This window comes from Amblyraja radiata, chromosome 46 (genome assembly GCF_010909765.2).
Source record: "Amblyraja radiata isolate CabotCenter1 chromosome 46, sAmbRad1.1.pri, whole genome shotgun sequence".
Taxonomy (NCBI): Eukaryota; Metazoa; Chordata; class Chondrichthyes; order Rajiformes; family Rajidae; genus Amblyraja; species Amblyraja radiata.
This window is the reverse complement of record NC_046001.1, coordinates 5017045-5033374: the sequence shown is the minus strand read 5'-3', so window position 1 is coordinate 5033374 and position 16330 is coordinate 5017045. Positions and strand designations below refer to the sequence as shown.

Sequence of the window (16330 nt, the reverse complement as noted above, 5' to 3'; positions counted from 1 at the left end):
CAAAAACGGTGAGAGACTGGCAAAGGCTGGAATTTGAGCGCAGATTGGCCGGCAGGGTGGCGCAGCTGGCAGTGCAACTGCCTCACAGCTCCAGAGACCCGGGTTCGATCCTGACAACGGGGGCTGTCTGTGTGTGGAGTTTGCACGTTCTCCCCGTGACTGCGTGGGTTCCTCTGGGTGCTCCAGTTTCCTCCCACATCCCAAAGTCGTGCGGGTTTGTGGGTTAATTGGCCCCATGTAAATTGCCCCCTAGTGCGTAGGGAGCAGATGAGAAAGTGGGACAGTGTAGAACTAGTGTAAACGGGTGATCGATGGTCGGCACGGACTCGGTGGGCCGAAAGGCCTGTTTCAATTAAGCAATTCAAGTTGAAATGCTACACACTTCCCATCAGAAAGCAGGTTCTTCCTAAATGTGCTAGCCTGGCGCAGCTAATCTTGTAAACAACAACAAAATGGAGCTTTGTTAATGCTGTATATCCGAGAGGCAGAGACAATGAGTACTCACCATGAAGAAGTGAACCGTTCAACCACTGCATGTAATAGTTTTCCGGCAATGAAAGTAGGATCTCATTGCTAATAATGGAAAATGGCAGGAGGAAGACAGCACCAGCCGACACAGCCAGGGTGAACGTGCACATCCAAAGCCTAGTCAAACAAAACAGCGCTGTTAGTCAACCTGTATTGCACCATTGTCTTTGCTCTATTAAACATTCTCTCTCTTCCCTTCTGAAGAAGGGTCTCGACCCAAAACATTGCCTATTCCCTTCGCTCCATAGATGCTGCCTCACCTGCTGAGTTTCTCCAGCACTTTTGTCTACCCTCTCTTCCCTTGGCCATTTCAGCACAAGCTCACTTCCCTTTCTAAAGGTGCAACTTTTTGCTCACACACATACAAATACACACACACGCATATAATATTTAAGTGTGTGTGTGCGCGTGTGCGTGTGCGCACATGTACATGTACATACACTGATTTTTTGTTCTCATTTATCATAGAGGTCACAGTGCACTATGTTCACATATTCTGTTGTGCTGCTGCAAGTAAGAATTTTAGTGTTCTATTGGGACATACGACAATAAAACACTCATTCCTGAGGCATTGCTGTGTACAACCTCCACGCCCTGCTATTAGTTACACGAATATATCGGAAACTAAATGTAGAAGGAATCCATTCAACGGTACAGCACTGGGACAGGCCCTTCGGCCCACAATGTCCATGGCAAACAGGATGCCATGTAAAACTAACCTCATCGGCCTACATATGATCCATATCCCTCCATTCCCAGCATATCCATGTGCCTATCCAAAAGCCTGTTAAACACCCACTATCCTATCTGCCTCCACCACCATCCCAGGCACCCACTATGTAAAAAAACGTGCCCTGCACATACACTGTAAACATTCCCCCTTGAAGCTTATGCCCTCTAGTGCAGGACATTTCCACCCTGGGAAAAAAAAGGTTGTGACTGTCTACCTTGTCTTTGCCTCTCATCATTTTATACACTTCTCTCAGGTCTACCCTCAACCTCCGGCGTTCTGGAGAAAACGGGACTTTATCAATCCTCTCCTTGGAGCCAATACCCTCTAATGCACGCAACATTCTGACAAACCTCTTCTGTACCCTCTCCAAAGCAAAAAGAAAATGCTTGAGTCCTGAACCTGTCATAGAGGTTACGGGTATTACGGGAGAATAACATATGGAGCCAGTTATATGCGTTTGCTCAGAGCAGTTATTTAGCAGGCATCTTCCCAGGGAAACATACGCAATCATATTTCTGCAAACTCTGCCTGCCAACGAGATAAAAATGTGATTTCTCAGCGCTTTAAACAATAGAGATAATCCTCAGAACACCGCGGTAACATTTCAAGCTTTAAACAGGACGTCACGTTTGCGTGCATGCTCAGTTTTATGTGCAGCAAGTTTTGTTTTTATATTACAATTGCGTTGTAACCTCCCCCACTATTCCTCCTCTCTGTTCACATGAAGCTCACAGATCAAGCAGTATAAATACAGTCATGAAAAACACAATAAAGACTAGAACAAATCAGCAGAATGGTGCAAGGTTCGCAGTGCATTTGACAAATTGCGGTGTCATCCACTGTGGGGCATGAAGATAGTGAATCTCAGTCAATGTCTCGGGCGGCACAGTGGTAGACTTGCTGCCTTACCACACCAGAGACCCGGGTTCGATCCTGACCTCAGGTGCTGTCTATACGGAGCTTGCACATTCTCACAGTGACCTGCGTGCGTTTGCTCCGATTTCCTCTCGCACTTCAAAGACGTGCAGGTATGTCGGCTAATTGGCTTCGGTAAAATTGCAAATTGTCCCTAGTGCGTGAGGGGTAGTGTTAGTGTATGGGGAGCGCTGGTCGGCTCGCACTCGGTGGGCCGAAGGGCCTGTTTCCGCTCTGTATCTCTAAACTGAACAAAGAGGCACTTTGTGATACTAAATCTGAATAAATGCAACTACTTTTCTTTTGCTGCCTGTGAAGTCGGATTCCTTGACAATGTGTTTCTTGTTTGTCGAGTCATCAGGTCCCACAGGGCTTTCTCTGTGGCAGATGTAGAGTGTGTCCCTGTACCAAGCTCAAAGAGAAATATCACCAAGGCTAGTCACCGAGATGTTGCACTTGAACTTGGAGAGTCCTTCCTTTTAAACAGAACCCAGTATTTACACAGCACCGACAGACTGCTGCATAAATACCTTCTTATAAAGTAACCTACAAAATGAGCATCTGCTAAATCACAAAATGACATAAACAGCAGCACAACAGGGAGGACTCGGGGAGGATGTTGCTCGGAGACTCTGTGCTATCTGGCAATCGCATTGCACCTCCAGAGCTTTGCTTCAATGCATTAATGTCCTGACCATTTCCAGGCACAAGCACACTGCAACATCCAAATCCAAGTGCTTGCAGAAACACAATGACACTGCAAACGTCATTCACTTTAGGAGGCTTTCGGGGGAAAGGAAAGGCTTTCATTCACCCCTCGCTCTGTAGGTGGGTGAACCGGGGTGAAGCCTCCAGCACCTTCAAGGTGGGCTTCAGGAGCCCCCCGGGACACAAAGATGGCCGGACAAGGAGAGGGACATCGATCCGCGGAAACCTCTCTGGTACATCGAGTGCGCGGGCCGGACTTTGGACTCTGCATAATGGCAGCGCCTGCATGTGCAATATATGCAAAAATAATTTGACCATGCAGTTGCATATGTGCGGCAAATAAAGTACTGTTGAAATGGACTTGAGCACTCTACATTTCCCGGGCAAGGAATAAGCTCCATCCTAGATGCCCTGGACCAGCAGCTCTCGCTAGTTAAAAGGGCAGCAGGTGCAGGGAAACACCACCACACACAGGTTCCCCAGGTCACACACCACCCCGATCTGAAAAACTCAATTTGTTCATTATCACCGAGTCTAAGTGTTGGGATTCCTTCCCCAACAATTCATAAGCTCATAAGTGATAGGAGCAGAATTAGGCCATTCAGCCCATCAAGTCCCCTCCGCCATTCAATCTTGGCCGCGGTGAGATGAGGTCAGATTTCCTCGATTATAAATGACACAAGAATACAAAGTGGAAGAAGGAGTCGGCCACTTTGGCACCACCATTCAAGATGAGCACAGCTTTCTGAATGACTGGTCTGCTAACAGAATGACTATACCCTCATGGAGGTGCTCAAACATTCACAGAACAAAACGATGGCCAGGTAACCGGGTAAGTTTATGAATTAAGTTTCACAGGTATGTACGTGGCTGTACAAAGGGCATGTCTGATATTGTCAGATATGTCACTGATATCACAGTCATCACTGTGCAGTAGCAAAGTCCAACTGACATGGGATTTTGGACCTCGTCCAATCGACTGCGTCTAAGTTTCAACATCAAGTCATTGCTACAGACAGTGGTTTGAAGTTGTGCCCATATTTCCACCCCCTCCCACCCCATCCCCACCACTAAAATCTAATGGCAGATTAACAGCAGCCAACACAATTGCAATGATTGAGGCAACAATTAAAGTTGGGGATTGAATTCAAACGATGGCACTTACGTGATGCGATTGACTGTGGCGTCCTCGATATTGTCTAGAGAGAAAATTATACGGTAATGTTAGAAGACTTGAAATTAGTGCTTTATTCGCATTAAAATGGAGGCACACCGTGTAACAGACAAGGTTCCATCAGACCAAGGACAAGTCTGCTTCAGATCACATCACCACTTGATCAATGTTTTGGCCAAGTAGATCCCTTCATTAGGCAAGGTAGGCTATGGTTTGAGGCCAAAGTCAAGGACTTTAACCCTGATGACATTCCCCACACAACCCAGACTTTTGTACACCTTACAAAGTGAATCAAGTATTTCTTGCCTTGAACCTTCAGGACAAAGACTCAAGTAGGAAAAGTCCATCTGATGCAGAAAGCGCGCGCGCATACACACACACACACACACACAATCAGACGTTGGAGTGCAATGGGGAAAGGTTTCACTGTACAAGGGAAATTTATCCCACTGGTCAAGATTTAAGCAGCATCTCTTAACATCTCCGACTTCGGATAAGAATCACCATTATGAGGACCAGCAGCCCAATTCCTACTTTGAAAGCAAGGTCTTGTTAGCTTAATGTTTATAGGCTATTGTCAGACATAGAAATGCATTCTACATTCTCCTGTAACGCATCTACCCAAAGTTCAACAGCAGATGGGTTGAAGGAAAGAGTGTTCACATCACGGCAACTGTTTCCACCAATCTTTCCACCACCACGCACAAGATGCGCAAGGCAGACACCATTGTCTGCAGATGCCGAGAAGTGTGTGCAGCTCCGGCTGAACAACTTCTAATCTTGTGTGTGGACTCGATAAGACGAAGAACAGCAGATCATTTCAATTGTGGTTCTATGGTATGCACGACAGCAGACATGTGCCAATACTTTAGCGCATTAATAGAAGAACATCGTGTCCAGAAAGCACGGGAAAAGGTTAAGCCATCTGACGTCAATGGCTGGCCAACAATGGAAGAAGCTGTTTGGTGACAGGCAGTACAGGCCCCGCCAGGTGCTGTACAAAACATTAGAATAGCCGAAATAAGAGTTAAAGAGAGACACTAAAAATAGCCCCTCCAGTTGTTAGCATTAATCTTGGCACAGACAATCCATTATTGCGCATTCTCTTAGCATGCTGAACCTTGGCACGGTTTGGAATTGGAAGATGCAGGCCACAATCGCTCTCTCGGCTGCACGTCTGTAAAGATCTGCTGAACCTCCAGTTAGATCTCTTATTCGGACGGAAGTAGTTTGCATCTGTCACAGGTGCAGCAAGGGGTGGGGGGTTATCAAGGGTTTGCGGATGGTCCCTTATGCCAGAGGGGGGGGGGGGGGGGGGGAAGGCTGACATGAACATCCAAAAAGTTAGGCTTTAGAGATACAGCGCGGAAACAGTCCCTTCGGCCCACTGTGTCCGAGTTGACCAGTGATCCCTGTACACTGCCACTATCTTACACATTAGGGACAATTTTACCAAAGCCAGTTAACCTACAACCCTGTACATCTTTGGAGTGTGGGAGGAAAGTGGAGCACCCAGACAGTGATTATACAAAATTGACTTATTATGCAAATTAGAAAATGCCAGATCTTGGGACAAAGATCTGGGCAGATCTTGGGCAGCACACTGGCACAGCGATAGAGTTGCTGCCTTACATCGCCAGAGACCCAGGTTCGATCCTGACTACAGGTGTCTGTACGGAGTTTGTACGCTCTCTCCATGACCGGTGCGGGTTTTCTCCGGGTGCTCCAGTTTCCTCCCACACTCCAAAGACGTACATGTTTGTAGGTTAACTGGCTTCTGTACAACTATCCCAACTGTGTAGGATGGAGCTAGTGTACGGGAATCGTAGGTCAGCACCGACTCGGTGGGCTGAAGGGCCTGCTTCCACGCTGTATCTCTAAACGAAGTTAAATGTTCAATAGACAATAGGTGCAGGAGTAGGCCATTCGGCCCTTCGAGCCAGCACCGTCATTCAATGTGATCATGGCTCATCACCACTAATCAGTACCCCGTTCCTGCCTTCTCCCCATATCCCCTGACTCCGCTATCCTTAAGAGCCCTATCTAGCTCTCTCTTGAAAGTATCCAGACACAAGAGACTGCAGATGTTTTAATCTTATGCATACAAAATAAAGCGCTGGAAGAACCTAGTGGGTCAGGCAGAATCTGTGGGAGGGAATGAACAGAGGACGTTTTAGGCCAGGACCTTTCTTCAGACTGATTCAATTAAGTGTTGAGTTAATACCAAAGAAAAGAGAAATTTTTGGATTTGTCCTTTAAAATTTCATTGCATTGAATCTAACCCGGGTCTTGGGAGCCGTGAGGCAGCGGCTCTACCAGCTGCACCTCTCCATTTCCGCACTGTATGCTTAAAGTCTAAAGATGGAGGTGGGCTTTGGAGATCTCACAGCGGGTCGCTTGGCTGCTACTTTGGAGGGCAGCCCACACTCCGGTCAGCGCCATGGTACTACAGCAGAAAGTGGAGACACCCACAAAGCCCCTTAAAATACAATACTAGTCAACAACTATCAGCCAGAGGTTTACACTGTTAAATTTCAGTACTGATTGTCCCAGCTGTACAGATACAGAACAAAAAGTAATGATCAAACAGAACACCCTGTTTAAATACGAGATGCAACCAGCATGATAAAGCTATGGTATTAGCGGTGAAAAACACGAGGTCCCAAAGATTAAATTGATATTTCCATTAAATCTGTACACAATTCAAGTTGCTGACACGACAGATCGTGGTATTCTGAATTACAGACCGACAAGTGCTGATTGTGTTACATCCACCCCCCCCCCCACACACTCAAGGGCACGAGGTTTGTCAACAATCAGAGCCCTGGTGAGGTTGTGAGCAGCTCACCATCACTTGCCTTAACCTCTCACACAGGTGGCAGGCAATAAGCCAAAGTGACCTATTAATAGTTACAGAAAAATAACCTACTGGGTTCATCTTCCATCGAAGCACAGCATTAAATAAATTTGCGATCATCTGATGGAGTTAGCAAAACTGCCACACACACACACACACACACACACACACACACACACACACACACACACCTCATACTTCAATGGATCTGCAGCCGTTAACACACCGTTCTTGTCTCACAACTTTTCCCTTTACCAGCAATCTCAAACTTCCATTTTACATTCATCGTTTGGGCACCTGATCAGATTCCCTTTGAAAGGCCAGAGGCCATAGCCACTGCCACTCTTTCTTACTATTAGTCACATTCTCAAACAGTTATTAGATGTGTCAAGCACAATATCTCTATGTCGCAGCCTAACCTGTAGTTGTGTGTCTTGTTGCTTTTTTTAGTATGGCTGTGTGGTAATTCGAATTTCACTGTACCTTAATTGGTGCATGTGACAATAAACTGACCTTGAAACCTTGAAGGTAGACAAAAATGCTGGAGAAACTCCGCGGGTGAGGCAGCTTCTATGGAGCCAAGGAATAGGTGACGTTTCGGGTCGAGACCCTTCTTCAACCTTGAGCCTCACTACGGTTTTTGTATCCTGCTACCAGATCTCATTTCTGTTGGATCATCGGGGCGGTACGGTGGCCCAGTGGCAGAGTTGTTGCCTTACAGTGCCAGACTCGGGTTCGATCCTGCCTACATTCTCTCCATGACCTGCGTGGGTTTTCTCCAAGAACTTTGGTTTCCTCCCACACTCAAAAGACGTACAGGTTTGTAGGTTAATTGGCTTGGCAGAAATTTGACTAACAATTGTCCCCAGTGTGTGTAGGATAGTGCTAATGTGCAGGGATTGCTGGTCGGTGCGGACTAAGTGGGCCGAAGGGCCTGTTTCTGAGCTGTATCTCCAAAACTAAACTAATCTGAAGAGGCAGCAATAACAGCAGACTGTAACCTAACTGGTCTGTTATTCAGTGGTCATGTGTACCCAAGTACAGCAAAATACTTTTCAAGCATACAATTCAGTGACAATCCTGCTCTTCCACATGTGTAGAAAAGAACTACAGATGTGGGTTTAAATCGAAGGGAGACACAAAATGCTGGACACAGTCTGAAGAAGTAGACATAGTTTGAAGAAGGGTCTCAACCCGAAACATCACCTATTCATTCTCTCCAGAGATGCTGCCTGTCCCGCTGAGTGGGAATTTCGGAAGATTATCACAGAACTATCCAAAATCACTGCAGCCACCTCTTTGCCTGGCTTTTCACCCCCTTTAGTGCAGATACTCGAGAAAATCTCTTCACTCGTGACTCAGTCACTCGTTCGTCACTCTCATTAAACCCTTCACAAAATAAGCAAAACTTTCCTCAAAGTAAATATTAGAGAAATCAAAAATTCCCAAAAATTCCTTTCCCAGACCACTGCTTAAAACTGAACCAGATGGTTTGCAACTTTAATGCCAGACATGACCTGGAGTTAAGCTTTGCACACAAGTCCTGATCAACACCAAGACCATCTGTCTCCATATCCCAGCCATTGGCCTAATCCTCCCCCCCCCCCTCCTCGAGCAGCTCATTTCCTGCTGAAACCATCAGCCATATCGCTAACCTCTCCGCTCAACAACTACAATGTATTTTGAGGCGGCCACACCCATTCTAGTCTCCAAAAGCGTCACCTAAACCGTGGCTCCCCGTGACCCAACCCTAAATCTCGTTGACCTACATTGGCAGGGTGCACGTAGCAGCCATACGTTTAACAATGGCATTGTTTACAGATCCCTCCGCAGCCTCCAACCCCTACTCTTCAAGCCCCGTAACCTTTGCTGATATCTGCGCTCTGCAACTCGATTATGTGTGAATTTGATCACTTCACCATTGGCAGCCATGACTTCTGACCAGCATACTAAATGGAGGAGAAGGCCATTCGGCCCCTTGACCCTGCTACACCAAGGGCCACTTTCTCATAGTCGTGTCTGCCCAGGCAAGACTGGGAAAGGTACAGAATGGGTTAAGTGCGGAAGCGTGGAGGAGCGCTGTGAAAATGCTAATGCATGATTGAACAGAATATTTCCACACATCACCCAGCCATGTTCTGGCAGGTTGAACTAGAATAACCCTGGGTGGATAAAACAAACAGCCTCATAATAGATCGAAACAAGTCTCGACATCTCAAAAAGAACCTGATGGAACAAAACCTTTCCCCAGGGTGAAGAGCCTTAGAGCCGAGCAGATCTCAAAATAATAAACAACAATGCAAAGAGGGACAAAAGTACATCAATGGAGGGACATGTTAACATGCAGAGAATGCCCTGATTGTATTAAGGGGGGGGGGGGGGGGAGAGAAAGCTGGAAAAGGGTGGTGCGAGGGGGAGGGCAAAGCATGGATACGGGTGTGGGGGAAGTTTGAAGTGACAAAGGCGAGAGGTGAAAAGGGTGTCAGAAATTAGGGACTTGGGGATGGGAGGTGAGTGTACATAGGTGGGGAAAGGAGCAAGGGTGATGGGAGTGGGTGAGAAATAGTCAGTCATACAGCCCAGAAACAGGCCCAACTTGCCCATGCCAACCAAGATGGCCCATCTACACGAGTCCCACCTGCCCAGGTTTGGCCCGTATCCCTCTAAACCTTGAGAGAAGATGGGTAAAACTAATAAGAGAACTGAAATACAAGGTGCTGTTACTCCAGTTTGCATGTGGCCTACAAACTACAAGGTCCACTTTCTCCAAGTTGTTTTTGTCCCAGCTAAGACCAAGTAATGTAAGGGCTGAAATTACAATAAAAGACATCGAAGAGTCAATCAAATCTTTAAAAAACGGAAAGGCTGCTTATGATTTGCTTTCCCCACGCTTACAGACAATGTACAAATACGCCTACACTCAACAGAAACTCCCAGAAACTCTAATCTACAGAATCCCAGAATCTACAATCATACTCATACCAAAAACGGACAAGGATCTTGAAGACCCAGGCTCATACAGAGCTATAGCCCTCTTAAATACTGATCAGAAAATATTAACTAAAATTTTATCTAATAGATTGAGCTTAGTGATCAGTAAATTAATACATCCCGACCAAACAGGGTTTATCCCAAAACGTTATTCATTTTATAATCTGAGATGATTATTTAATATTATATACTCCAATAGAATTCCTAATGCAGATCTAGCAATTATTTCGTTAGATGCTGAAAAAGCATTTGACCAGGTAGAATGACCATATTTATTTTCGGTGATGGAAAAATTTCAACTAGGAGAGAAGTACTGTACATGGGTTAAATTGTTATATTCTAATCCAACAGCCAGAACATTAACAAACAAAATGTTATCAACTAAATTTAATCTCTCTAGAGGCTGTAGACAAGGATGTTCACTATCCCCACTATTATTTGCTCTTGCAATCGAACCCCTAGCAGAAAGCGTTAGAAACCATCCAGGAATATATGGATACAATACTAGAGACACAAGGAATAAAATTTCCTTATATGCAGATGATGTACTAATATATATTACAAAGTTAGAAACTAGTATTCCAAACCTATTAAATCTAATCTCAATTTGGTCAGTTTTCGGGATATAGAATTAATTGGAATAAAAGTGAAATAATGCCAATAACAAAATTCAATTTACATACAATACAACAATCCCCTTTTAAAATAGTTAAAGATAAATTTAAATACTTAGGAATCTATGTAACTAAGACATATACCTCTTTATTTAAACTAAATTTCTCACCCTTATTGAATAAACTACATAAGAATATTCAATACTGGAAAACACTCCCCATTTCTATGCTTGGGAGAATTAATGCTATAAAAATGATTTTTTTACCGCAACTGCTGTACCTATTTCAATTAATTCCGATATATATTCCAAAAACTTTTTTCAAAAAAGTCGACTCCATTGTTACAAGTTTTGTCTGGGATTATAAGAATCATAGAATAAGTAAAAGACATTTATGTAAGTCAAAGATAAATGGAGGTTTGGCTTTGCCAAATTTCTTATTTTATTTTTGGGCAGTCCATATTAAAAACATGAATTTCTGGCTGGAAGAAATGGATCGACAACCAGATTGGTTAATGTTGGAAAAGGAAGACTGTCTACCTTTTGAAATAGGTCCGATCATATTTGCCCCCACAAAACTGCACAAAAAAACCTATAAAGAAAACCCCATAATACATAGTGGAATACGAATTTGGAAACAAATAAAATAAGATTTAAAATTGAATAATATACCACTATACCTTCCCATTGTAAATAATCCTTCATTCAAATCATCCTTTATGGACAAAGGTTTCACACAATGGAAAAATTATGGAATCAAAAATATTGGACATCTTTATGGGAAAGGCACTTTTCTTTCATTTCAAGAGTTACAACAGAATTATGGACTGCACTCAAATAATTTCTTCAGATATCTACAAATTAGAGATTATGTTAAATCTAATACACAAGTCTACAGGAGTAGGGAATCAGAAATTCTTGATGAATGTTTGAACAAGCATCCTAATACTGAAAAACTAATAGCTTATATTTATAACACCCTACTAAACAACGAGGTACCACCGACCGAACCATATAGGTACAAATGGGAAAATGAAATAGGTCACCCTATCACGAAAGATATGTGGGACGAAAGTTTACAACAAATACATCAATGTTCATTAAATGCCAGACATACTTTAATACAATTCAAGGTCTTACCTAGACTACACTACTCTAAAATAAAACTAAATAGAATCTTCCCACAAATCTCTCCAATTTGTGATAAATGTCTACATCTAGAGGCTAATTTAACACATACGTTTGCAAACTGTATAAAACTTAAACATTTCTGGACTGATATTTTTGAAATAACTTCAGAAGTTATTATTACAAAACTGGACCCAAACACAAAATTAATAATACTTGGAATATCAGAACAAAGTTTAACACTCACAACAAACCAAAGAAATTTCCTCGACTACAATATAATAATCGGGAAAAAATTAATATTAAAATTTTGGAAAGGCCCTACAACCCCCACAATTAATATGTGGATTACGGAAATGTCGGAGACCCTATACTTAGAAAGAATTAGACTTGCCTTAATGGACAAACAAGATCTTTTCCATAAAATCTGGGCTCCATTCATTAACTATCTGAAGGGATAGATTGGCACAGCACGAGGACCCAACTGAAACTTGAACTCAGGATCAGATGAAAAGCTATACTTTATAATCTACGAACCTATCTCCATTGACGTATTACAGGTAACCCATTCCACCTCCTCTGTTTTTCTGTTTTTTTTAAATTTGTAACTTTCTACCCTCTCTTTCTCTCTCTTTCTATAAAAAATAAAAACACTAGAAGCAGAAGTAATTGATAATTGAAAATTTTAATAATGTATGACTGATGTATATGAAAAGTCTTTTTACTATAATATGTAACTATACTTTATAATATGTCTACTTCTAATAAAAATATATATATATTTTTTTTAAATTTAAAAAAAGACCAAGTAATGAAAATCACCAGAACAGACTTCTCTTCCACTGGGTAATGTACGGGAATGCGGAGGTGTTTGTTGAAGTTAGCCAAAATTGGAGAATTCAACATTCACATCACTGGGTTGTAAGCTACCCAAGCAAAATACAGGATGCTGTTCCTCCAATTTGCGTATGGCCTCACTCTTGCAATCTAGACAATAGGTGCAGGAGTAGGCCATTCGGCCCTTCGAGCCATTCAATGTGATCATGGCTGATCATCCCGTCAGTACCCCCGTTCCTGCCTTCTCCCCATATCCCCTGACTCCACTATCCTTAAGAGCCCTATCTAGCTCTCTCTTGAAAGTATCCAGAGAACCTGCCTCCACCGCCCTCTGAGGCAGAGAATTCCACAGACTCACAACTCTCTGTGATAAAAAGTGTTTCCTCGTCTCAGTTCTAAATGGCTTACCCCTTATTCTTAAACTGTGGCCCCCGGTTCTGGACTACCCCAACATCGGGAACATGTTTCATGCCTCTAGCGTGTCCAAACTCCAATAATCTTATACGTTTCAATAAGATCCCCTCTCATCCTTCTAAACTCCAGAGTATACAAGCCCAGCTGCTCCATTCTCTCAATCTAGGAGGCCCAGGACAGAAAGGTCAGTGTGGGAATGGGAAGGGGAGTTCAAGTGGCTAGCAACTGGAAGATCCAGCAGGCTTTGTCGAGCAGTTCTTTGGGACAGTTGTTCCTCACGGAGTATCATGCTAAAAACTCAACAGTATCTCAAAGTTCTGCCAAAATCTTACTGCGGTTCACATTATAAGCAGTCTTCGGAAGAAAATATCAACACATCTTGTTGACCAAGACGACTAAACCAAATTAACACACTTCACAATACTAACTTAGTAGTCTTAAAATAAAAACAAAATGTTATTACTGCTGAGTCAAATTTTAAAGAGATTTAAAACACATTGAAACATTTGGAATGAAATGCAGATGTTGCATTTTGAAAGCATGCAATCCAATACATTTGAGCCCGTGTTTAAAATGGCTTCTGAAGGTCACCTCTCAGTTCACCATGACATTGACAACACTAGGAGTGTCAAAACAACAAGCCACTTTTGAGGTCAATGTTACAACCTGCGTAAGTGAACAGAAGAGACACCCATTAGGATCCTCAGGCTTGGAGCCACCACCCTTTCAAACGTAATTGTTAAAACTTGTACTTGGGATACACCTTTAAAGCAATGCGTTCAGACTAAAAATAGACACGGCATGAACAGAGGAGGCAGTAGGACCAGTGAGAAATGCAGGGAACAAAAGATTTACATTCATCTCATGTACTCCCGTTCTTGAGGAATAATCGCTGTTGTTATGGAGGAGACATAACAACTGATGTACACACAAAATACTATTGAAGCAATGTGACAATGACCAGATAATCTGATTTATGAGCCAAGGATTAATATTAGGTAGACAAAATTGCTGGAGAAACTCAGCGGGTGCGGCAGCATCTATGGAGTGAAGGAAATAGGCAACGTTTTGTCCCGAAACATTGCCTATTTCCTTCGCTCCATAGATGCTGCCGCACCCGCTGAGTTTCTCCAGCAATTTTGTCTACCTTTGATTTTCCAGCATCTGCAGTTCCTTCTTGAACAAGGATTAATATTGCCCAGAATACAAGGAGGAAGTCTCCTGATCTTCCTCGGCATAATCCCATGGGATATTACATGTCCGCCGGGAGCAGCCAGGTTTCACCTGGAAGACGTCAATAAAAGTGAAGGCCTCGCACGGTAGGGTCAGAGAGCTGGACAGCATGTAAAACAGGCTCACACTGACCAAGTTGCTCAACCGAGCTAGTCCTAAGTGCCTGGCCTGGTCCTTATCCCTCCAAGATAGACACAAAATGCCACAGTAACTCAGTAGGCCAGGCGGCATCCCCGGAGAGGAAAAAAAAAGGTGGGAACCAGTCTTCAGACCTCTTCCTTATCCCTCCAAACCTTTCACATCCATGTGCCTGTCTAACTATCTTTTACATGTTGTCATTCCTTCCTCTGGCTTCACAATTTGCAACTCTTCAATCAGTCTGTCTCACAATTTCGGCTTTTATCTCTGGCCTTCGGTCCAACCATCTGCCTGTCAACCCTCCATCTTATGTATCCACTCTTTGCCCAGCCTCTCCTCTCTCCCAGCTTTCTTCAACCCTCCCCCGCCCGCCCCCTCACAATCAGCCTGAAGAAGGATCCCAACCCGAAACATCACCTATCAGTGAGACCAGAGACGCTGACTGACCCGCTGAGTTACTCTAACACTTTGTGTCATTTTGCGCAAACCAGCATCAGTACCTGTATTTTTCTTAAACTGCTTTTGATCGGAGCTATTGCGTGAACTTTGGTCATTCTAATCTTAGCTCCAACATCTCAGACAAAAAAAAAATGCTGCCCTGTCCAGCATGTTGCCGCCCCATCCTATGATGATAGACTCTTGGCGAGTGATAGTTCTGCATGCATCAATATTACTTCAATGAACTCAAGTGTCTAGTCTTCAGAGAGCCAAGCACGTTGTGCTTTTCATTGTAAAAACAAATTTTAAGAGGTCAATATTAGTTGCATGGAGACAGGTAGCTGTAGATGCTGGAACCCAGTTGCATTATTGCTTTGCAAAGATGTCATCCAACTCTTCGATGCATCGCACCATTCTATGACAAGCACCAAGCTTGCTTTACTTCCTGTAATAAAACAGTTACCCGTCTAAAGGAAGCATCCAACACCAGCAGAGGTGGTGTGCACAGACCAGCAGTGGGGGTGGGGGGGGGGGGGGGGGGGGGGGGGAGTGCACTGCAATGACGATGGAGTGGGCTGCTGGAGTCCCTGCAGCAGCCTGGGACTCTGCTGGATCGATCGCGTGGACCCGGATGTGGCAGAGCGCGTGGACTGGATGTGGCCTGCTGCAGCGGAGGACACCACGGCTACACTTGGCCAGTCCGACCCTGCAACGTCACCCGCACAACGGGCCTTCATGGTCACGACAAGAACCCTGCACTTACAAAATGACACCAAATCCAGCCACTCCGTATACTACTACGATACACTTATATTCTATCTGAGATATGATACAAAATGTATCCGTGCTCATGTGTTGTGATACTTGTACAGATCTGTATACAAAAATGAATTTCACTGACAAATAAAGTACCATAAAGTATCACTGTAACCATAGTAACTGAAGGGATGAAAGAGCAAAAAAAAGACAAGTTGAGGATGCATCTCCATCATTCTTGCGGCACTCCTGGAAAGGGGATTTTTCCGACCTATGAGCATATTTACTCATTTCAATGAAAGATTTCACTTTTAAAAAGTCACCTGTTGCAAACTCTGCATTCTTTTTAAACCGAGTGATGACCAGGTAGGAGAGGATGTACAGGGTGGTGAATAGCAGCGCGCAGATCTGTGGAGAAAAGATGGATAAGTAAGTTAATGGGTCAGACAACAGCACCGGCAAAAGCTGCCTACTCCAACACTCTAAATTAAGTTAAAACTGTTCACTTGGCCACAAGAGCAATGCCCCCCATCACCAAACTCTTCCATTGCTCAGTAGGTACCTGGGTATAATCCCCAAGCCCGCTGAACAACGGCAGGTTCTCATCATTACCTACAGGGTGGAAGATTGCAACCTTCACGTTGTCCGCCCTGTTTCGACGAATGCAATCCACGAGTGCAGCATCAAATAGAACAAGTTGTCCTACAACTTTAGGCTGCGCACGCCATACGCAAGATCATTACCTACATGACCTGGTGAGGCAGTAAGGGAGAGAGGTACTGCCAACTTCAAATTAACAGGTACCGAGTCATGTGCATGCACTTCAATATTTCGCCACATTCACTGAAGCAATTTAGAAAATCCAGA

The 16330-nt window shown here is 43.9% G+C and overlaps 1 protein-coding gene across 1 annotated transcript in view; it reads right to left on the bottom strand.

Annotated features, from left to right (window-relative positions):
* Window positions 1-16330, bottom strand: part of lmbr1l (limb development membrane protein 1 like) — a 55128-nt gene that overhangs the window by 25149 nt on the left and 13649 nt on the right. The window contains exons 2-4 of the mRNA XM_033015437.1: window positions 15787-15871; window positions 4050-4083; window positions 506-645 (exon numbers count right to left, since the gene is read on the bottom strand). Coding sequence (XP_032871328.1) covers window positions 506-645; window positions 4050-4083; window positions 15787-15871 — 259 coding nt within the window. The remainder of the gene's footprint in view (window positions 1-505; window positions 646-4049; window positions 4084-15786; window positions 15872-16330) is intronic.